Below are 24,542 nucleotides of genomic sequence, written 5' to 3' on the forward strand. Positions count from 1 at the left end.
CCTGCTTCCCTGTACTCTTGTTTGGTATTACATATGACCAGTGTTAACCCTGTACTGGCTTCTGCAACTTGGCTAATAATGCCATGACTCCCATCTAAAGCTGCAGCATGAGAGGAGTTCAAATACATTCTGAGCAAGTGTAGGATTCTTATTAAACATGCTTTTCACAGAAAACATGTTGATACTGCCTGGAGCATTGGCTCAATGCCAATTATTCATGTCAGTTATAATTGCTACATGCAGTTTGCTTTACAATTTGTATATCCAGTGAATGTCTCTTAGGAGTCTACTTATCCACAAAGCAGTTCCAGACTGTGATCCTTTTTGCTCCAAGTGGTTGGAGATAGGGAGTCAAACTGAACCCAAACCTGAACCCAAAATGAGTTCTGATAAGTTTTTCCACTGAACTGGATCTGAAGTCTCAAAGTTGATTTGAATCAGAACCCAACCCCTCTACACAAATAGTGTGAACCAGTTCAGAATAATAGGGTTCAATAATTGGGCACACAGAGATTCTTTTTCAAGGAATGGTGAGGACCTCTCTCTACTCCAGATGTTATATTTAAGTATACAATATTTAAATATAAAGAAATTATATTTCCCAGAGAGCCACCTGAGGAGGAGGAGGAGGAAAGAAGGAGGAGGAGCAAAGATTAGTAAGAAGTATTTAGAATTGATAAGAATGGTACTCAAGTTGAAACTTGCCATTCTCAGAGGGTTGTTGTACAGCAGCAAGGCCTCAGACTCAGAGGTTGCAAATGTCTGCAAGTTTATTTTACTGTTTCCTCACCATTCATCCTAAGCAAGGCAAGTTAACCTTTTTCTTTTTGTTAAGTTATGCAGAGTCCTAGCTGAAAGAGGGCAGGCGGTTAGAGCCCTAACGAATTTGGAGGGAGGGAAAATAGCTATGAAAACTTCATTAATAACCATTTGACTTGATGCCTTCACTTTAGGCTGGCCTAAAGCTTTTTCTCTTCCAAAGAATCTTTCTTCCCATAAAGAAAATCATTGCATATTGCTTCCTTATTTAAATTTAGGATTGCAGGCAAGGTAATGCTACTAAAAATCCAAGGCCTAGGGAAGAATCACAGTTCCTAACTGTCCACAGAACAATAATCATTTTACACTGCTGTGTGAGTATAGAACACGGGGTATAAAAACATTCAATTATATTCTTACAGATGTATCCTATTTTATTTGTGTTAAAAGTCTGTTATATATTTTGAAGAATTTGTTTGTGCAAAGTGAAGTTCATTTTCCTGATGACCTACAGATACCAACTTTTGCATACACAATCCTGCCACTGAAATTAACTGAATGCACTACCTTTTACACCAGAATATGCTGGGGAAAACATTTAAATGGTTTGGTTTTTTAAAGAAGAAATTCTGAATATAATCATATTTTAACTGCTATTGTTCTTGGATTTTTAACTCTCAGATAAATAATTCAAAAATGACATAAAGCCAAGAGAAGATGACCTTTTGTAGGTTCAAATTTACTATGATTCAAATTTACCATATATGGTAATTATTCAATAAAATGAATAATGTTTGAAGTTTGAATCCTACAAATGTCTAACTGTTCCTTTATTTCCGTTCTCCGAGCTCATTGATAAAAAAAAAAATTTAGGCCCTCAAATAGCAGTTTCATCCATTTGTGGGCCATCTCCCTGTATATCAATTTAGTTGTCACAGGAGATAGTTTCCGTTATTTGTGGTTTTCTACATTCCCATATATGTAGTTTAAATAGCAACTCTCTTTTAGAGAGATTTAAAGAAGTGGCATGAATGGCGCAGGCTGCTCCATCCACACTTGCCTCTTGCATCTTTAAACCTGCCCGTGCGTCACAAGCAAAACAGGTACAGAGTGTCTGATGAACCACTTTCTAAAGTTAGCATTTGAACTGAAAAGAACTGCAGAGTTTTAAAATGCTGTTGAACCAGAACCAACCCTACTTTTTTTTCATGGCTTAGCTCTCTGTTTGGAGCAAGGTAGCTATCTCAATATGCCTGAAATGCAAAAGCTGCCTATTCCAAGCGTTTTGAAAATGCCTTATTTCCACTCCCATCTTGCAGTTCAAACTTTGGCCAATAAAACATTGACTGCCCATCTGGGAGGTCTTCTTGGGTTTTATTACTAGGAATTAATAGTATTGAACATAGCAACAAGTGGAATGGATTTCTTGTTCAGACCAGTGGAAGCATTGCTGGCAGGTAATCACTCTAAAAATGCATTCCAAAAAGGATCGGCAAGCAGTGCCTCTGGGACACAGTGTTCTTTAGAAAGAAATGGTCTATGATACCCAGTCAAGGGAAGGGCCAATAGCTTAGCAGTACAGCACGTACTTTGCACACATAAGGTCCCAGGTTCCATTCCTGACTTCTCCCAGGCAAATAGGCTTGGGAATGTCCTCTCTCTGGTGCTCTGTATAAGATAACTTCTTACATTCAAGGTACTGGGAACTGTAAGAAGCAAAGGCAAAACACACAACACTAAACCATGGTTTGATATCTTGGCTTGTTCCAACTCTAACAAACCACAGTTCCTTAAATTCTTACACATATGTAAGAACATGGGTTGTTCTTAAAGTTGTTCTTTTGCATGCATGAAGAGAAGCAGGAGGAGCAAGAAGCACACAAGCCTGCTGCTCCCTTAGGCTTGGGCACATAGTGCTTAAACCATGCACATAGTGCTAACAAGTACAGTCAAGGAGGCTATGAAGGGGGAAAAGACATCTTTCAGAAATTGGTAATCCTGCCCAAATGAAGAGAATTTAGCTAAAAGCATCAAGAGCAATAGCAAAAATATATTTAAATATATCAGAAGCAGGAAACCTGCCAGGGAGGGAGTTGGACCGTTAGATGATGGAGTAGTGAGAGGGATTATTAAGGAGGATATGCAGATTGCAGAGAATCTAAACGAGTTCTTTGCATCTGTCTTCGAGGCAGAGGATATTGAGTATATATCTTATTGAGTCATATTATTTTTATTTATTATTTCTCTATGTAAACCACTTTGGAAACTTTTGTTGAAAAGCAGTATGTAAATATTTGTTGTATATCTGAGTCTGAACTGAGCTTCTCAGAAACAGAGGCTAAAGAACTAAGCAGATAGAGGTGACAAGAGATGGCATTCTAAACTGTCTTGAAAAATTAAAAATTAACTAATTGCCAGGGTCATATGGCATCCACTCGAGAGTCCTTAAAGATCCCTCTCCTGGTCAGTCACTGACAGCTGAGATCCCATCAGCGTATATGTGACGGAGTTTTTTTGCCCCAATATGCATCATTTTACACTCATTAACATTGCCATTTTGTTGCCCACTCCACCAGTTTGGAGAGACCCTTTTTGGAGCTCTTCGCAATCTATTGCGGATTTCTCTACCCTAAAAAGTTTGCTGTCATCTGCAATTTTGGCCATGTTACTGCTTACCCCAACTTCTAGAACATTTATGAACAAGTTAAATAGCACTGGTCCAATACCGATCCCTGGGGGACCCCACTTCTTATTTCTTTCCATTTAGAGAACTGTCAATTTATTCCTACGCTCTGTTTCCTGTCCTTCAACCAGTTACCAATCCACAAATGAAGCTGTCCCTTTATCCCGTGACTGCTAAGTTTTTTCAGGAGTCTTTGATGAGGAACTTTTGTCAAAAAGCTTTTTGAAAGTCCAGGTATACTATGTCAACTGGATCACTTTTATCCACACACCTGTTGACACTCACAAAGAACTCCAAAAGTTTAGTGAAACAAGTTTTACCTTTGCAGAAGCTATGCTGGTTCTTCTTCAGCAGGGCCTGTGTTTTTTATATACTTGACAATTTTACCATTGAGAATGTTTTTCATCAATTTGCCTGGAACAAGCTAACTGTACGGTACTTTCCTGGATCCCCCTTGGATCCCTTTTTGAAAAGTGGCATTACTTTGGCTGCTTTCCAGTCCTCTGGTACAGATCCTGATTGTAGGGATAGGTAATATTTTTGCAAGGAGGTCAGTGATCTCACATTTGAGTACTTTAAGGCCTCTCAGGTGGGTGCCATCTGGCCCTGGTGATTTGTTAATTTTTTATTTTTCCAGACAGTTTAGAACATCACCTCTATCTGACTCAGTTCTTTAGCCTCTGTATCTGAGAAGCTCAGTTCAGGCACAGGTCCACACATCAGTATCCTCTGCCGTGAAGACAGATGCAAAGAACTCATTTAGTTTCTCTGCAGTCTCCATATCCTCCTTAATAATCCCTTTCACTCCCTCATCATCTAATGGACCAACCTTCTCCCTGGCAGGTTTCCTGCTTCTGATGTATTTAAAACAAGTTTTTAGCTAAATGTTCCTCAAACTCTCTTTTTGACTCCCTTATAGTCTCCTTGTATTTCTTTTGCCAGAGTTTGTGTTCTTTTCCCCCCTCTTCATTTGGGCAGGATTTCCAATTTCTGAAGGATGTCCTCATCCCCTTTATAGCTTCCTTGACTATACTTGTTAGCCATGCTGGCATCCTCACAGTCTAGGTGGTATCTTTCTTCCTTTTTGGTATACATTCTAACTGTATAACAAACCACAACCGTATAGTATTGTGGTTTTAAATAAACTCCATGTGTTCTGGAGCAAGGTCACTCTCTTGATTTTCCCTTTCAGTTTTCTTTTCACCAAACCTCTCATTTTAGAGAAGTTTCCTCTTCTGAAATTCATAGTGTCTGTGTTAGACTTCCTTGGTGATTTTCTGCTCACATATATGCTGAATTTGATCACACTATGGTCACTGTGCCCTAAAAGTTACACAACACTGACATCTCGCACCAGGTCCAGTACACCACTCAGGATTAAATCCAAGGTTGCCTTGTCTCTGGTTGATTCAATGACCAACTGTTCTATGGTATAGTCATTCCGTGTATCTAGGAATGTGGTCTCTTTGTCGTTACCTGACTGTGAATTTACCCAGTCTATGCGTGGGTAATTGAAGTCACCCATTATTACTGCCCTGTCTCTCTTGATGCCGTCCTGATGTTCTTCTGCAACTCCCAGTCACTGTCAGCGTTTTGATCAGGATGATGATAGCATGTCCCTAGTAGCACATTTCATTTCAGGCCTTGTATTGTCACCCACAGAGTTTCTGTGGAGGTGTCTGGTCTTCCTAGGCTTTCCAGCTTGTTAGATTCTAGCCCTTCTTTAATATACAGTGCTACTCCACCTGCAATTTGCCCCTCCCTGTCCTTTCTATAGCATTTATATCCAGGAATAAGCATGTCCCACTGGTTCTCACTGTTCCACAATGTTTCTGTTATGCCCACTATATCTATGTTTTCATTAGCAACCAAGCAGCTCACCCATCTTGGCTCAGAGGCTTCTGATTTCAGAATTCTTCTGATTCAGCCTATATGCTGGTTTTTGTTTTTTTGTTTTTGCGCCATTTGATCTCTTTGACTGGCTAGCACATCCTACTGTCTGCTTTTTATCTGGTTCTTTCTTTCTTTCCCTTCTGTTTTATCTGAATCATTTATACCCTCACACCTCAAAGGCTGGCATTTGCCAAATTAGATATGCCCAACGTCTGTCAGCTATCCCCCAGACATCATTTCAAAAGGTCTGTTCTGTGACCTTTTTTATTCTAAGTGCCAGAAGTCTGGTTCCATCTTAATTCAAGCGGAGTCCATCCCTTTTGTATAGGCTCATTTTGCCCCAAAATGTATCCCAGTGCCTAACAAATCTAAACTCCTCCTCTCAACACCACCATCTCATCCACGTATTGATACCCTTCAGCTCTGCCTGTCTTGGTGGTCCTCAATGCAGAACAGGTAGCATTTCTAAGACTGCTACCTTGGGGGTCCTGGACTTCATTATGCTACCTAGCAGCCTAATTTGGCTTCCAAGACCTTCCGACTGCATTTCCCAACATTGTAGATGCCGATGTGCACCACGACAGGTGACTCCTCCTCAGCATTGCCTAAAAGTCTATCTAGATGCCGCATGATATCTGCAACATTCACACCAGGCATGTAGACCCCTGGTTTACATGTGGGTCACAGACCCATCTCTCTATATCCCAATGATCAAATCACCCACTACTAGGAGGCCCCCACCCCCACGGAGGACTATGTGCAAGAGGATATGGGCTCATCATTCATGGAAAAGGTCCCTTCTAAGGGAGCGAATGATGTCCTCCTTCCTCGAAACCTTCATTCTCCCTGACAGCAGAGGAGCCATCAGCCTGGGAGTGGGATGTCTATCACATCCCTGAAGGTCTCTCCACGTCCCTCTCTGACCCGAAGCTTCTCCAGATCTGCCACCTTGGTTTCAAGGGAATGGACTTGTTCCCCGAGAACCAGGAGCTCCTTGCACCGAGCACATACCCATGACTTCCGCCCATCAAGCAAACAGTCATACATGCAACACTCTGCGCACTACACTGGGAAGCGCCCACTCCCCTGTAGGCTTTCTATCTTCATAACTGGTTTTGTTCACTGTTTAGAGTATTTGGATATTGTTTATTTGAAAGTAAGGCCTTAGCCATAGTTGTCAGCTATTCAACAGTTTAAACTTTCCCAAGGATATGAAAGAGAGAGTGGTAAACCTTTCTTCCCGCTGGTCACCTTGTGATCAAGGGACCTCCTTTCAAACGAACTCACACAATTCCCCACTAAACCCCACGCAAAACTCCACTGACCCTGTTTGCTAATCCCTATTCCCTAAATAACCTCCCTGGCTGTTTCTCATATAGAGAGTAGGCTTCAAACTGAACAGGAATGTGGTTCAGCAGGAATGCAGCCCCTCCCAACAGGTGTGACTAACCTCACAGCCCTAGCTGGCTCCTCCCACCATCTCCCACTAAGCAAGAGAGAACAGAAACTGAAAACCAAAACAGCCCTCAAAACAAGCTCTGGCAAAAAACAAAGAAAGACACACAAAATGGGACCTAAAGAGAAACCAGCCTCTCAAAATTTCCCCTTCCTCATAAGAACAGCCCTGCTGGATCAGGCCCAAGGCCCATCTAGTCCAGTATCCTGTTTCTCACAGTGGTCCACCAGATGAAAATGTAGGACACAAAATCAAATTCCCCTCCTGTTTATTTCCAGAAAAAAGGGGTTTTAGGATAGAAGAGCTAGCTTACCTTCTCAGGTCAGCTCCTCCTCCTCCACAATAGGCTTCAAAATATAGTAGTAGGTGGCTTCAAACATTGATGGCATAATGGTGGATAAAATAATGCGGTGATGCCCAAGTAGCTGCCTGGCATATTGCTTCGAGTGGCACCACTCTCTCAAAGACAACTAAGGAGGTCATCATTCTAGTAGAATGTGTTGGTGGGAGCTATTTACATGCTAACTTGTAGGAGAGTTAAATTCTGGAGACAAGGAGACGAAGAAACCCAACAGCCCTTTTTTCTGGCCCTCGTAGGATACAAAAAGGAATTTAGACTGTCTCTACGTCTCAGAATGCTAAAGGTAGAAGGCCAAGGCTCGCCTGACATCTAGGAAGTGCAAGCGGTGCTCAGCCTGGTAAAGTTGGGTTCTGAAAGAACACAGGCAGATTGATTGGCTGTGAGTGATGGAATGGAGCTCACTCATCCTGTGTGCAGAAGTGATGGCAATCAAGGAGGACACTTTCCAGGTAAGGAGATGGGGATCCTATGTGGCCAAGGGTTCAAACAGGGGGCTTAATAAGCAAGCCAACACTAAGGAGAGATCCCATGTAGGGACTATGACAGGGTTCTCAAGGAGGAGATGGGACAGGCCCTTGAGAAGTTGTTTAGCCATTGTATTATTAAACTATGACTGCCCACCTTTGGCATGTGGGCCACGATTGCAGCTATGTGAACTTTCAAACAAGGATAACTTGGAGTCTAACTGCTTCAGGTACAACAGGTATGAACAGATTTTCTAAACAAGTGAGTAAACATTAAACTTGTGTTGGTCTGCAAACTTGCAGAACCTCCTCCATTTGTAATTGTAAGACTTTGTTGTTGCATGTTTCCTAGATGCTAGAAGGACTTCCCGCAAGTCTAAGGGGAAGGAGACAAGATTCTCCAAGCCATCAGATGGATGGATTTCACATCAGGATGCAGAATCTTTCCTGCAGCCTGAAACAGGAAGTGAATATGCATTGGGAGATGTATGTAATATGTGGCCATATGCCTCCATCATGGAAACCATGGCCTCCGAGGCCAACATGGTGCCACCAGGATGCAATTCACTCGTTCTCTCCTGATTTTCAAAAGAATTATTGACAGCAGCCGAATTGGCGGAAACAGGAAGGTGAAATGTTCTGTCCACATGATTGCGAATGCATCTCCCAGCCCATTCCCCCCTTTCCCCAATCTCGAACAAAATGCTTCATATTGTGTTCTCTTCTGAGGCAAAGCATCCAATGGGGGGGGAGTGTTCCCACTGTTGGAAGATGTCCTTTGATTGAGCTCTCAGTCATGGGAGGATGTGGATGACCTGCTGAGAGCATCCGCTCAGAGGTTCATTGCTCCTTGAATGTGCCTCACCTGCGGCATCACCTTGTGCTTGATGCACAATTGCCAAATTTCCATGGTCAAGGCCAGCAGGGTTCTGGATGTTGTTCTGCCTTGCCTGTTTATATAAGTTTTGGTGTTGTATTGTCTGGATGGATGGTGACGGAAGAATTCCTTATGAGTGGAAGGAAACCATTCAGGGCATTGAATATCACAAGCAACTCCAAAGAATTTATGTGCTTGCTCCTTTCTGGAGCACTCCAGCACTGTTCCCTCTAACAGGGATTTCCAGATGATGTTGACTACAAGTCCCACAATCCCCAGCTGCAATGGCTTTTGCTTGGAGATTATGGGAGTTGTAGTCAACAACATCTGAGAATCCCTGTTAGAGGGAACACTGCACTCTAGTGCCCTTTCAGACACAGGGTGCCTGTCTGTGCACCCCAACCTTTCTTGGACACATAAGTAATTACACATTGGGGAACTGGAAGATGGAAAGGATTTCCATAGGACAAGTGAAATGCATGAGCCCACCAATTGATGGAAGTGCAAACATGTTCTGGGGGACAGAGACAAGCATTCTGAGAGTTTCTGTGAGGATGGAAATTGTTGAGGAACTATCTCTGGAGCATACTCATGTGGATGTGGGTATGTGGCAACACATATGTGGTAGCAGCCATGTAACCCAGGAGCCGCTAAATAGTCTTTGCCCTGTGGACTGCATCGCCTATAATGCACATTGCTAGGGTGCTTAATGTCTTAATTCATGCATCTGGGAGAAATACTCAACCCTCTGAAGTGTTGAAGATGAGGCCTATGAATTGGATGCTCCTTGACCCGAACCAGATGCACCTTGACCCGAACCAGACCAGGCCAGTTTGGTCTAGCACCCCCTCGAACACGCCCCCCAGTCTGATCCAGTCGGGGGGGGGTTGCGAACGGGGATGAAGGCCGCACAGAGGCCCAGGCCATGCAGAGGCCCATTGCACAGGTGCAGGGGCCTCCCAAATGGCAACCGCACTGATGAGGGAAAGGCCCAAATGAGGCCATTTTCGAAGGATGGAAGACTGGTGGGTGGAGGGGGAACCTCTGTGGACCCCACTACAACCTCAGAGACACCCCCCCAGAGGGGGGTAAGTTTAAAAAAAAATTAAAACAATTTTACCCCCCAAATGGGCTGGGGGGTTCGGTCCGGGGTTGAGCTGAACCAGGAGTGGTTCGGCTTGACCCCGAGCCTTTGAACCGAACTGGTTCAACTTAAAACCAGTTTGGTTCCGAACTTGTCTGCACATCCCTACTTTGAGCCAATTGTCCAGAAAAGGAAATATCTGGATGCCTTCTTGTTGAAGAAAGGCTACCACTGGTGCTCTATACTTCGTGAACACTCTGAGGACAGGCACCAGGCCAAACAGGAGAGCTTTGAATTGAATCATGTTTGTGCCTACTTTGAAATGCAAAATCCATCAATGTTGTGATTTTATTGTGATAGTATGCATCCTTTAAATCCAGGGACGCTAGCCACATCTCTCGCTTGAGCGAGGATAGAATGGTTGGAACTGAGAGCATGCGGAAGCGCTTGTACATAATGTAGTTGTTGAGCTCTCTGAAATCTAAAATAGGATGAAGGCCCCTGTCATGCTTTGGGACTGTAAAGTAATGAGAACAGAAGTCCGGTGATGCAGTGACTGGTACTTTTTCTATCACATCCTTTAGCAAAAAGGCAGTGACTTCTTCCATGAGGATTGTTGTGGGGGGAGTGGTGATTGTTCAGGTAAAGTGTGGCTTCCAGAGCATAACCAACATGGATGATGGTCAAGACCAGGCTGCTCACTTTGGCCCTCCTACAGATGTTGGCCTACAACTCCCATAATCCCTTGCTATTGGTCATTGTGGCTAGAGATTATGGGAGTTGTAGTCCAAAAACAGCTGGGGGGCCAAAGTTGAGCAGACCCCGTCAAGATCCATTGGTCCGAGGTGATGTTGTCCAAAGTCAGTAAAAATGAGACTAGGCAGGTGCCTGTCATCCAAGAGGGAGAATCATTCCTTCTTTTGGTAGCCAGAGGCCCTCTGTTTCTGAGGAGTTGCTTTGCTTGGACTGAAAGATGGCTTTGACTTGGGGAGATACCACTGAGGGTGAAAGGAGCAGTCTGACGAGGTTTGTTGGGAAGACTAGCATGAAGACTGATAGTGTGGCCATTTATTCTGCTTTGGTAGGCATCAATCAATCAATCAATCTTTATTATGGTCACAAACCAGCATAGGTAGGCAGGGTAAGTGGGCTGATAAATAATAGAGCGTGCTGTGCTTTTCATCTTTTGGACCTTTTGAAGGGTCTCATCCGTTTTGTCTCCAAAGAGGGCATGCCCTTTGAAGGGAAGGTCCTCAATCCTGAATCGCGCCTTATACGTGAGCTCTGATTATTGTAACCAGGCAAGTCTGAGGATTGCCACTGAGGTTGCCATTACCTTGGCTACGCATTCAACAGAGTGTCTAGCAGAGTATAACTCTTGCTTAGCCAGCTGCACAGCCTCTTTCAGGAATGTTGTTCCCTCTGATCCAGAGGTAGCTACTCAATGAAAGGTAACACTTTTTCCCCAAGGAAGAGATCATCTCTCTCATTATACCCCTGGTAATTTGCAATTTTCAAGTGTAGAGCCGTGGCTAAATAAAGGTGCACACCAAATGTATCTTATTTCTTCCTGGCCTGCTTGGTGAATTTCTGGTAGTGTGTGCAGATTGATTCGACGATTGTGATTCAACGATGTGAAATTCACCCAGGCAAACAAGCATTTACTCTGGGTGTCAGAAGATGGTAGTTTTGCCCCACAACACATACAGTTTTTGAAGATAATCTTGCTTGCTATACACTGCAAGCAAGGTCTGAATTCTCCCATCCCAGCTGGGAGTGGGAGATTAGGGTGGGTGGGTGGGGGGAAAGCAAATAAAACATGAAGGAAAAGGCATTAACTACTAAAAAAAATAAAGTAGTAACTAGAGAGAAAAACAGGAGATAGGATTACAATGATTAAAAAAGACTTGCAGAAAGAAGCTCAGAGGTGCCAAACGATGTTGACTGAAGCATGGACAATGAAAGACTGAGGAAACAAGGAGAGGTGCAGCTGCATATAGTTGGACGTGGAGTTCCCGCCAAAATAGGAGAAAAAGAAACTTGAAAGGTTCCCAGTGTGGTATCTGCGTGTGCATGAAGTCCATTGGTGTAAAAGACAGAGACCACACAAAGAACTATGAAATACACCTGTCACATACCATTGTCACATGGAAGTATTCCAATGAACAAGTATTCCCAGATACAGCTGAACGTCTGAGCACAACCCATATAGTATTGAAGGAGTCCAGGAATATATTATGCAAACGTATCTATCAATTTATACAGTCGTCCCTCACCTATCACGGGTTTGAAAATCGCAGATTTAGGTATCCACAATTGGAAAATTGCCACCACCCATATATATATATTTTTAAATGGGGCAGTTTTGGGGGCCAATTTCCGGGGTCAGGGGGTGATTTTTGGGGGTCAGGGGGGATTTTTCACTTTTTTTTGTAATTTGGCCACTTTCCCTCTCACGTTTCCCCTAACCCCCTGTTTTCCATTAAAGTCTATGTCTCACCTACCACAAATTCGCCAACCACAAGGGTTTCCAGGAACTGAACCCTCGTGGTTGGCGAGGGACTACTGTATTTGCTATCTGCTCAGATGTTCACATGGGGTGGGGGGAATCTACATAACAACAGATATCTATATACTGCTTTTCAACAAGTTCCCAAAGCGGTTTACATAGAGAAATACACACACACACAATCCTAGCCAAAAGGCTTAGAAGCAAGAGACAGAGAGAATAAAAAATAGAGAAATAAAAAATAAAGATAGATAATACTACCACATCAACCTATATACAAAAATGGCTTTGGCAAAGTCCTCACCAAGGCTCTTTTTAAAAAACTTAGCAACAACTGGATAACAAGACAGACCACGGTAAGAAAAGAAAGGGGTAAAGCAGTGGTAAGAAATTTTTTATGATAGAGGGAAGAAAACAGTTCCATAAGAGACTGGTGCCATTTATTATACCCGTAACATAAGTGATCTGGAGTCAGGAGTGAACAGCAAGATAGTCATGTAAGAACCCAAATATCCAGGATGGTGGAATTTTAAGCAGTCCACAAGGAGATTCAAAGTATCTCCAAACTGGGCAATCAGAACTGGCAGATGGGATTTAGTTTAAGTAAACAGAGAAGCAAGTAAACTTCTAGACAGACATGGCTGGCCATTGCTGGGAGGGGGGGAGCGGGGGGTTGGGAGAAGACATTGGATCAGATGGGCTTTAATCTGATCCAGCAAAGCAGTTATGTCCTTGGCAGTACTGGACCTTTTTATATCTGTGAACTATTCAGCTTATTAATTCTGCTCTCTTTTACTCCACTACTCAACAGGCAATGCTCAAAGAGTTAAATTGGACAACTGCCCAATGGCCTCAGTACTTAGTATATGAGAAATTCCTTGTATGTTCAAATTCATTTTCTTCTACCTTTTCTTGCAATACTACCACCCTTTGTATTGCAGGCTCCTTGAACCATTTCCATACCTTTCATGGAAAAGGCGAGTGGCCAGCATATAATTCATTGTTGTTTTGTGTTCCAAATAGGACCTGGAAAGTCAAGAGCAAGGCACTCGGTTAAAATTCGGATTAGAATAACTTTTTTTAAAAATTAAGAAGTTGAAGTCTATCCAAACAGATCAGTCTCGAGTTTATTACAGACAGCAAGGGACCATTAGTACTGCAAGTCAGGAAAGGAGGAAAAGGAAGAGGCTAATGACAAAAGTGCAACACCTGGACAGTGGGAAGATGGTAAAGCATGTGAGTAGCACAAAGAGAAAAAGACAATAAATGGCAGCTTTTTATATACCAAAGTAGTCCAAAGCAAGGCTCAGAAAGCAAAGTTTAAGGCAGGGGTCCCAAACTGAAGCCATCCAGCTGCTGTTTGACTATAATTCCCATCTCTCGAATTAGAGAGAACTTTGTTAAGCTCTTTCACAGGTGGTATTTGACCCCTTCTAGATTATCCCACATTAATAGGAGTTTGTCCCTCCTATGCTGGAATGGCTGTAGAAATAGGGGAACATACTCAAGTATGTAGTACACCACTCTGGGCTCCTTGGAGGAAGCGCGGGACATAAACTGTAAAATGATGATGATAATGATGATGATGATGATGATGATGATGATGATAAAAACAGGTTGCTCACCTGTAACTGATGATCTGGTAGAGATCTGTTGATATCCATTAGAATGGGTTCTGCGCCTGCGTGGAAGCCTCTCGGTATCGAGTTTTCACAGCTCCTTTTCGGCACCTGTGCCCCGCCCCACATTACTATTTAAGGCGGGAGGAAGTGCAGGCAGCTCAGTTCCTTGGAGACCGCCGGAACAGTCATAGATATGGTAAGTTGTACTTTATAAACCTATGGTGCACTGCAGAGGGGAGGTTCGGGAAAGTCTAATGGATATCAATGGATCTCTACCAGATCATCAGTTACAGGTGAGCAACCTGTTTATCTGGTACGGGATCCGTTGAATCCATTAGAATGGGTGTTTAGTTAGCTCCAAAAGGAGGAGGGAGCAGTGCGTTATTGCAACACCCTTTTACGGACGCCTCTCCCAAAGTTTGCCTCTGCAGCGGACTGTAGGTCAATAGCGTAGTGTTTCACAAAAGGTTCATCAGATGACCAAGTAGCAGCCTTGCAGATAACTGGGAAGGACACCCGAGACAGAAAAGCTGCAGAAGTGCCATACGCTCTAGTGGAATGTGCCTTGATAGATTTTGGTGCCGGTACTCCCTGTATTGAGTAGGTAAGGCGAATGGCTTCCACAATCCAATGTGATAGACGCTGCCTGGACAGCACTTGACCCATAGAAGAACCCTTGTATGATATCAGTAACTTTTTGGACTTTCGGAATGGCTTTGTTCTCGAGAGATAATAGAACAGCGCTCTGCAGACATCTAAAGAGTGGAGAGCCTTTTCCAAAGGCGTGGACGGAGAACTGAAGAAGGTGGGCAGAAGTATGTCTTGATTGATATGGAAATCCGAAACCACCTTGGGTACAAATGTGATGTCCGGACACAGGAGAACCTTTTCCGGGTAAAACCATGTAAGGCACATCCATACCGAGGGCGGTCAGCTCGCTCACCCTGCAGGCAGTGGTGATAGCCACCAAAAAAGCCATTTTCAAGGAGATATGCCGAAGAGTTGCTGTATTCATTGGATCGAATGGTGGCTCTGTTAGAGCAGAGAGGACCAGAGAGATGCTCCAAGGCTCAACTGGTTTGCGTATAAGAGGGTAGAGATTCGTGAGTCCTCTCAGGAAACTCTTACAGGAAGGATGGGAGAACAATGTCTTGCTATCCCACCCTGGATGTCTAGACGAGAGAGCCGCCAGGTGCACTCGTATGGACACATTAGAAAGTCCCGATGTCTTAAGGCCTGTCATATAAAGCAAGACTTCCCATATGGTGGCCCGTTTGGGACAGAACCCGTATGCTTGTGCATAAGATGCAAATCTTTTCCACTTGCTAGCATAGTTCCACCTTGTAGACTGCGCTCGTTCAGCAGGATCCTCTTCAGCAGTCGATCCGCCATGCTGTCAGTTGCAGTGAGAGAACTTTGAGATGCAATACTCGGCCGCCCTCTTGAATTAGTAGGTCCGGGCGGTTTGGAAGTCTCCAGTAAGTGTGTGAGGTCAGTCTGAGTAAATGCAGAAACCATGGTTGGCATGGCCACCACGGTGCGATCAAGATGCATCTCGTTGAACTGTGAAGGAGTCGAGCTATTACTCTGCTCACGAGCGGCAAGCGGGGGGGAACATACAGGTGAAACTCGGAAAATTAGAATATCGTGCAAAAGTCCATTAATTTCAGTAATGCAAACTAAAAGGTGAAACTGATATATGAGACAGACGCATTACATGCAAAGCGAGATAAGTCAAGCCTTAATTTGTTATAATTGTGATGATCATGGCGTACAGCTCATGAAAACCCCAAATCCACAATCTCAGAAAATTAGAATATTACATGGAACCAATAAGACAAGGATTGAAGAATAGAACAATATCGGACCTCTGAAAAGTATACAGTGTACTGTGCTTGACTGGCCAGCAAACTCACCTGACCTGACCCCATAGAGAATCTATGGGGCATTGCCAAGAGAAGGATGAGAGACATGAGACCAAACAATGCAGAATTGCTGAAGGCCGCTAATGAAGTATCCTGGTCTTCCATAATACCTCATCAGTGCCACAGGCTGATAGCATCCATGCCAAGCCGCATTGAGGCAGTACTTGGTGCAAAAGGGGCCCAAACCAAGTACTGCATACATATGCATGCTTATACTTTTCAGAGGTCCAATATTGTTCTATTCTTCAATCCTTGTCTTCTTGGTTCCATGTAATATTCTAATTTTCTGAGATTGTGGATTTGGGGTTTTCATGAGTTGTACGCCATGATCATCACAATTATAACAAATTAAGGCTTGACTTATCTCGCTTTGCATGTAATGCGTCTGTCTCATATATCAGTTTCACCTTTTAGTTTGCATTACTGAAATTAATGGACTTTTGCACGATATTCTAATTTTCCGAGTTTCACCTGTATAAGAGCGATGGAGTGACCAGTCTATTTGGAATGCATCCCCCACAGAATGTGGATCGTGTCCCGCTCTGTAGCAGCAGAGCCTGCATTTAGAATACTGCTTTGAAACTGTTTGAGTCTGTGCCGAAGCGCACTGAGTTCTAGTCTGAGTGCTCACACTGGAGAAGGCCTTTTTATGAGGAGCTGGAGCAACATCTGCTGAGAGGGATGGGGCGGAAAGTATAGCAGGATTCTGTACCTATGTCAGTCCCCTTCGCCATGCACGGTCTTCCTGGAAGTCATACCCCGCACCAGGCAAGCTGGTACCCAGTAAAGCAGTCTCTTTAGATGGGGACACTTGGTGACTAAAGCTGCAGGTGTGCCATGGGGTCGAAGTTGTGAGTTGCACAGCAGTGAGCAACCGTGGGGCAGAGCCGGAAGCATCTTCCTCGGAATGCAGAAAGCCTTGGAAAGTGAATGGTGAATTAGTAGTGAAGTCCAGCATTTTCAGAAGAGGATTCAGCTGCAGTGTCTCAGGGTCCTCTACATCAGCTCCCTCCAGAGTAAACGTCATTGTTGCCCAGAATCGTGGGGTCACCGTCATGATATTTGTTGGGGTATTTAGTACAGATGCCTGTTCTATCCTCCCTTGAAGTCGATGGTGAACAAATGGAAATTGGTGCCAGCACTAGGTCCCTAGTAGCCGATATCGAGAGCGTCGTAGGCAGCACCACCAATGTCGAGGGCGCTTCCTTCAATGCATCCTGTAGAGTCTCTGTCAACATTGATGCAAAGGTTGATGGTCAAGGCGTCGAGGCTGCGTGTCCCATCACCTTCTCTACTGCCTCCGTTGGTATCAAAACTGTTGACATCGAGGCCGTCGATGTTGAGTGGGGTACAGGTCTTGGCGTCGAAGGAGCCCTGGCTGGAGCGCTCAATGCCGAGGAGGCGGCTCGTGGTGGAGCTGTCGATGCCGAACGCTGCGAAGTCGTCAGTACTGACAGTGTCGAAGTTGAATCTTCAGGAGCCAGCTCTTTCGATGCGGAGACAAAGACAATGTCCTGTGCAGTTCCCAGAGAAGGTGTCGACTCCGACTGGGTTCGAAGTTGTGCCTTTTTGGCGGGGACGCCAGTGGCCACCATTTTCTCACCTGGCCTCTTCAAGCACTTAGGGGCCTTCACGGGGGGGCGTCGAAGTTTTATAGACTGGGCTGGACCCAGGTCCTTCGAGCCACGCGCCTGGGGAGATTTTGAGGAGGAAGGCACTGCCAAAACATCGTCATATAGGGCAGCCCGTAAACAGAGCTCGTGATTTCTCCTGGTTTGTTTAGAAAAAGACTGACATATCTTACAGGCCGAAGTTTTATGGGCCTCGCCCAGACACAGCAAACACAAGCTGTGGCGATCTTGTGAGGGCAGTTTCGCTTTGCACTCAGTGCAGCGTTTAAAGTTCTTTTTTCCTTTAGGGGCATCCATAGTACTCACTATCCAAGGTCAGTAGCCAGAAAAGCAGTCTGATCTTTTGCCAAGCCGACGGAGATTACAGAAGCAAAAATAGTCACAATCCAGGTCAAAACGAAGAGCAGACAATCCAAAATCAGGAAGCAAGAATAGTCCGAAAAAACAGTCCGAGTCAAAACCAGTAGATCAGAAATTGAAAGTAGCCAAAGAAACTAGCACGAAGGAGCTGCAGAAACCAAGTGATTCCTACGGCGGTCTCCAAGGAACTGAGCTGCCTGCGCTTCCTCCCACCTTAAATAGCCATGTGGTCACGTGGGGCGGGGTGCAGGCACCGAAAAGGAGCTGTAAAAACTCTACACCGAGAGGCTTCCGCGCAGGCCCAGAACCCATTCTAATGGATTCAACGGATCCCATACCAGATTAATAATCCTTCCATCTATGGTGGTCTTGTCCCAGTATTTTCTGCTTTTGGACAGAGGTATTTTTAGAAATGGGTAAGATTACACAACAGAGGTTAGATATGAGGCCAGAGTTAGCTCGATTAAATGTATTTTCGGGAGCTAATTTGGCATTATTGTCTAAGAATCTTATAGTCTTTATGTTAACTGAGGCTAGATTATCCATTGCACAATACTGGAAGCATAAAACCATGTCTCTGACATCTTGGTATCAGTCTATGTGGCATATTGCCATATCTGAAAAATTGACCCATATTATTCGTCTTCGAGTGGGTCAAGCTAATTCTAATGATTTTTTCATGATATGGTCAGATTTTATTCTGTTCACAAATCAAGATAATTTTAGTCATTCTCCTCCATCTAATCATTTACATATCTGGAAGGATGGTTAATGAATGTCATTATGTATCAGTTTTACTATTCATGTTTATGTATTGTCTTATTAAACAAATTTTTAAAAAAACAGAGACAAAAAATTAAAAAAAAATGTTGCTGTACTGATTGTGGCACTTAACTGCACAAGGCTGTATCAAATTTACATATGTTAACAATAAAGTACACCGGGTGGGGGGGGATAATAATAATAATAATAATAATAAGAAGAAGAAGTTTATAATTCCTATCACAATAGCCAATAGTCAGGGAAGGTGGGAGTTGTAGGCCCACATCTGCAGGAGGGCCACAATTTGAGATCCCTGGTTTATAGCATAAGGAAAGTCTTTGAGTGGAAAGAAAGGAGAGTTTTTCTCTGCTACTTACTAAACTTTTCTACAAGTGCAAGGTAATAGAATCACTCTGATTTTTGCTCACCCATAAAGGTCCCAAGTTAGTGGCGTAGGGAATATGCGGATAAATCCCCCTCTTCGCTCATATTCCTCTTTCACTCGACGCAAAACTTTTATCTGGAATCAGAATGAGCATTGGAAGCCACTTGGAGAATTCTAGTACAGAAATATTTGCCTCAGGATAGTATCTCATTTTACAAAATTCATTGAGATGGTACTTGTGAATACTCCAGTCGTTTAAGTTGTATGTGCTAAAATCCACTTAGTTATAGGGCCAGCATTAATAATTCCACTCTAAATATGCTAGCCATTTTCTTCCTTGCCATTTGTTTTTTCTATTGTGCTGTCAAGATGCCATCCTTGGCCTCACTCTGCTGACACCAGGAAGGGGCATCTAGTAGCCAAATGCACTAATTAATGAGAAAGATCCCTCGTTTCACTTGCACGTATCATAAGTACTATGGTTGAATATGGTACATGACTTCTCTTACCTCCTCCATGGAAAGGCCTAGCATGGAGCCAACATGCTTTCCTGCTACTTTCTCCCTTGCTGAGGGCATCAGGTTTTTCATCTCAGCATCACTGGCAGAGAGAGGCCGAGAACGCTGCAGAATCACAATGGGAAACCAGATTTTAGCCTTTTCTTCTAATTTTATTCCAAATTATTTTGTAATAGATTTCAAATGCCACATCCATTTGCCCAGCAAGAGAGACACTCCAGACTCCTGAGCCAAGAGTCACACTTGAATGCAGAAGAATCCAAGGGCACTAATGCCAGGATTCACACTCCCTGCCTCCAACTATAGCAAGGTCCACACCCCATTAAATACCAAAGCCAAACTTCACATTCCCAGTGTTTGACCACAGAACCCCACCCCAAAGCAGTAGGAGCCAGCCTTCACAGCTTCTGTCTCTATGGGCAAAACATGACACATGTTCTTGGCTTTAGTGCCTATGGGATAACATTCCCAGCTCTCCCCTGCTGAACTGCCCATGGTTTGTAGTAAGTCTGCTGGGGAGATGAAGCTACAGTAAGCAAAATAAATTTAGCTCATCAGTATTTTCACCAGTTCCCCAAGCACTGAGATTACCACATCCAAATATCTTTATTGAGTAAGGAGGCTGCATTTTCTGCACTCATCTCCATTTCAGTCATAAGGTGGCTGTCTGCATTAGTCACAGGCAATTTCAAAATGGAAAAAGAAAAAAAGAAAATCTGAAGTCCTGGCAGGACAATTTTAACCTAGTTGCACTGCCAAGGCTGGAGTCTAAGGCATTTAAAGACTGAGACAATAAGTTCCTGCAGAAAGTGTTTAAAATCCTGAGATCAAAGTAGCTGAAGTTAAAACCAAGTTCAGCTGTACCACAGATTAAGGGCTTAGCTTACTTACACCTCTAGAAAGATCAAAAAGGGACTACTAGGAGCACACCCTATTCTTTGACACTGTTTTCATGCCTCTTAACATAACAGGAAGATGATATGTCAGCAACGCAATGCGCATATTAACTCCAAGCTTTCAACAAAAAAACCTTTTAAAAAAAAGAAGAAGAAGGAAAAAAGATTTCAAAAACATGAAGTGGGTAAGCCTTAAAGGTAAAGTGTGCCGTCAAGTCAATTTCAACTCCTGGCACCCACAGAGCCCTGTGGTTGTCTTTGGTAGAATACAGAAGGGGTTTACCATTGCCTCCTCCCGCACAGTATGAGATGATGCCTTTTAGCATCTTCCTATATTGCTGCTGCCCAATATAGTACCAGTGGGGATTTGAACCGGCAACCTTCTGCTTATCAGTCAAGCATTTCCCCGCTGCACCACTTAAGGTGACAGGTAAACCTTAGAAGTGTACAAATCTAGAGAAATAAAGATGACTAGAATATATGCAGGAGTCAACTCAATTTACTCAGTGAGGACTATTCTGGAATATTGTGCTCTTATCATGGCCAGCTGAAAACAAAAGCAAAAACAAGCACTACATTCAGCATATAACACACTCAAGAAGCAGTAGTAATAAACTGCACATGTGTCAGAATATCAGGGAAAGGACTTTCTCACCATATCATAGGAAGTGATTTTGCCCTGCTAACTGGGCAAAGAGGCACCTTTTACCATGGTGATTCTCTTTATTTAGCAGGGGGAGAGTAACTGGCCCTATCCACCCCAGCACAGTACTTCCAGTGACTGTTGCTGGTGTGTGTCTTATGTTTCTTTTTAGAATGTGAGCCCTTTGCGGACAGGGAGCCATCTTATTTGTTTGTTATCTCTCTTTGTAAACCGCCCTGAGCCATTTTTGGAAGGGCGGTATAGAAATTGAATTAATAATAATAATAATAATAATAATAATAATAATAATAATAATAATAATACAGAGTAAGATCACTGGTCCATCTAGCTCAGGACTGTCTATACTGACTGGCAGCAGCTCTCCAGGGTTTTACTACTATGAATATTTATATACTGCTCTTCAACAAAATTCTCAAAGTGGTTTACATAGAAAAATAAATAATATATAAATAAGACAGAGGTGAAGCACGCCGACAGCTCTGTCCGCCCACTGACTCCTGGCTGCAAGGCAGCCAAATTAGCAAAGCCAAGGAGACCATTTTGTTAGATTAGTGGATTTTTAAAAATTATTCAAACAAAGCTATTAAATAAACTGTACACAAAAGGTTAGTCTTTTTGCCTGAATAAAAGTAGCAGTAGCAACAACAACAACGGTGATGATGAAGACAAGAGCCAGACTGCAGCCCAAATTTGAGGCATTTGCTGGTGCTCCAAACTCAAGGTTGCACTGTACAGGTAAAGAGAATCCTTTAGGGCTTCCCCAAGCCATGCAGTACGACTGCCTTTTGGAGCTCATGTAAGCGCTCCAAACTCAGGCTTGAAAAGACAACTGCTAGGATTCGTCATACACCTTTTCAAGCCTGAGTTTGGAGCACTCATGGAAGACTGGGATTCTTGGCTGATAAGGGCTTTGCTCTGCCAGGAGAGATCTATTAGTGCAGCTCTCATGGCTACACTAAGTCATCAATAGCAAGGAAAGAAAGTTAGCTGGCTCAGAAGTTAACTGAGTAGTCGGTAAGTAGTCGGTAGATTGCAATGCTCACGTCTCCTTTGAGGCAAGCTTCTACAGGCTCCTGAAGTAGTCTCCAAGCCTAGCTCAGAGACCACTTTGCTGGCATCTCTATGTACAACTTCAGCATATTCTTAAATTAAACACGACCATGAGGGCAATAAATCATTCATCTTTCACACACTGAGCAAAACAGAGAGGCAAATTTCAATTCTACATTACATGTAAGATTCCTGGAGAATTACAGAAATTAAATAGCTTTGCATAGATAATTTTCGGCTTGCAGCTCCTGATATTTGGAACATATTCTGTTCATCTCTTTCCCTTAAATGTCTTTACCACTGCTATTTGTGTAAGTCTCAAAGGTACTGCAGTTATAATAAAGAATAACTCTAAATTTAAAAGTAACCTGAAGTTTCATAAAGCAATAAAGAGCCCAATACCTACCAATTTGGCATTTGTTGTTCGGGACTGCGCAGAGACAGGGCGCTACAAAAAAACAAGGCAAAAGGAATGAAGATTTCATGTTCCCCTTCAAACCCCACCTTCATCCCTCTTTGTGCAGCACATATGAAGTACAAGATGCATGTTCATAATTTCTGATCAATGCAAAAATCCAATCTGTTTTAGATTGAGCTTCAACCCCAGGAGATATTTATACCCCTATAATATGTGCTTGGACACTTAGGATTCATACAGGACCAGTTTCACTTCCAGAAGTACAGAAGCCACCAGATAGTAACCAAGATACAAGAGGAATTTCACCAAAGGAATTACAAACCCATCAGGAAAACTGAGGGGAGAAAGTTGCAATCATCATTCTATATTATCACCTGTATCTTAATTATTTGTTACTAGGAAAAGGAATTAAATGTTCATCTTTGGGGAAAAACAAAGCCATGCTCCTGCATTTCTCCTTACTTGGAGTTTCTGATAGGGATTTCTCCTTGCCTCAGATGAATAATAAGATGTCCGACTTGACCGCTGACCTGGATCCTGACAAACAAAGCCTGAGGGAGAGAAAATATACAAAAACTCTTAACTTCTGGACTATTTAGTAACTCTGGATCAACAGCCTCAATAAGATAACTATTCAGTCCAAAGAACTACTCATCTGAAGTGGTGTGGATGTCATCCCATGCCATTACATTTTACAAAACAAAAACATTTTGATGTTTAAATGATTTTATTTAATTGATTTAGTTTTGATTTTAACTGTTAATTGATTTGAATTGTTTTTATTTGTTGTAAACTGCCCTGAGCCATTTTTGGAGGGGCGGTATATCAATCAATCAAATAAATAAAAACTTAATGAGTAGTGACTGCTAAGTAACAAAGGAGCTCCTTCTAGACAAACTGTAAATGTACCACTTTGGTTACATTTCAGCATTTTCCACACTAACAGTTAAAGTAAGAAAGCTGATGATACTAGGAATCAAACAAAGTCATTGTTCTAGAATTAGCCATCATCACATGCCTATCAAAGTGTCACACAGATATTAGTCCTTCAATCCACAACTACCAGAATCCACAAACTGCATAGCCTGCTCACCACACACAGCTCTTTCATACTACACAGCTTGGCACACCTATGCTGCTGCTCATAAACAGTACTCCTCTCCACTATTACATACCCTCCTCCACTACTTTATAACCAACTTTCCAATAGGCCATCTACACATTTACTGGCAGTCAAAATAACTGACTCCTCAATCAGTTCTCTCAAACACAACATTCCCACTTTTAACCCATTATCACTAAAGGATGAACTGGACTTGGCAGAGTCCAACACTCACCTACAAGAGTGAACATGTCTGAAATCATACTTGCTTTAATCTTCAGGTCCAAAGGAGCATCACTGTCCAATATAAAACAAAGAGATGGCAGTCTGTTAATGGCATCTCCAGTTTACTTATTATTTCTTAGATTTATAACCCACCTTTCACACAATAGCCCAAGGCAGCTAACAGTTATTCCACAGTCAGGAAACCACAAGTGAGAAGACCACATCCTCTATGCACATCAAGTGTACTTCAGCAAGTGATAGCATGCAAAGCAAAGCCTCTCCAACAGAGCTCATTGAGTGGGCAGTCACATGTGGGAGCAGATGGTTCTTGAGATACCTTTAAAGTCCCTTATGGTTTGGGTCACTGGTGAAAACCAGCATCAATTGGACGAGGAAAACCAGAAGCCAGAGCAGTTCAAATCAGATTGGAATACTATGCTCCAGTTGAGAACCCATCCCTACTTCATCTCCATTCCTCAGGATACTTTACACACACACACACACACACACACACACACACACACACACACACACACACGAGTTTTACATTATGGAGGGGGCTAGCCCCCCACACCAAGAGCTTAAATGTGTCAAATCCTTTCCCCCTCTGAAAAAACAGGTTGCTCACCTGTAACTGATGATCTGGTAGTGATCTGTTGACATCCATTAGAATGGGTTCTGTGCCTGCGCGGAAGCCTCTCGGTGTCGAGTTCCACAGCTCCTTTTTGGCACCTGTGCCCCGCCCCACATGACCGCGTGGCTATTTAAGGCGGGAGGCAACGCAGGCACCTCCGTTCCTTGGAGACCGCCGAAGCAGTCAGATGAGATGACGAACAGTTGAGTTCTACTGTACATAAGTAAGTTCAACTGCGGAGGAGAGGTTCGGGAAGGTCTAATG

The 24,542-nt window shown here is 43.2% G+C and overlaps 1 protein-coding gene across 28 annotated transcripts in view; it reads right to left on the minus strand.

The window, feature by feature from the left end:
* Window positions 1–24,542, minus strand: part of TTLL5 (tubulin tyrosine ligase like 5) — a 253,862-nt gene that overhangs the window by 163,996 nt on the left and 65,324 nt on the right. For 26 of the 28 annotated variants that reach the window (XR_008309973.1, XR_008309988.1, XR_008309987.1 and 23 more), the window contains exons 14-20: window positions 23,655–23,716; window positions 22,780–22,868; window positions 22,306–22,347; window positions 19,281–19,394; window positions 18,815–18,906; window positions 13,050–13,112; window positions 2,349–2,465 (exon numbers count right to left, since the gene is read on the minus strand). Coding sequence is in view for 23 of the 28 variants with exons in the window: in XM_053262503.1 (XP_053118478.1) it covers window positions 2,349–2,465; window positions 13,050–13,112; window positions 18,815–18,906; window positions 19,281–19,394; window positions 22,306–22,347; window positions 22,780–22,868; window positions 23,655–23,716 (579 nt within the window). In the remaining 5 variants the exon portion in view is untranslated. The remainder of the gene's footprint in view (window positions 1–2,348; window positions 2,466–13,049; window positions 13,113–18,814; window positions 18,907–19,280; window positions 19,395–22,305; window positions 22,348–22,779; window positions 22,869–23,654; window positions 23,717–24,542) is intronic. The other 2 variants (XM_053262540.1, XM_053262680.1) reach the window with 1 other exon arrangement.

The sequence above is a fragment of the Hemicordylus capensis genome, chromosome 1 (assembly GCF_027244095.1).
Source record: "Hemicordylus capensis ecotype Gifberg chromosome 1, rHemCap1.1.pri, whole genome shotgun sequence".
Lineage (NCBI taxonomy): Eukaryota > Metazoa > Chordata > Lepidosauria > Squamata > Cordylidae > Hemicordylus > Hemicordylus capensis.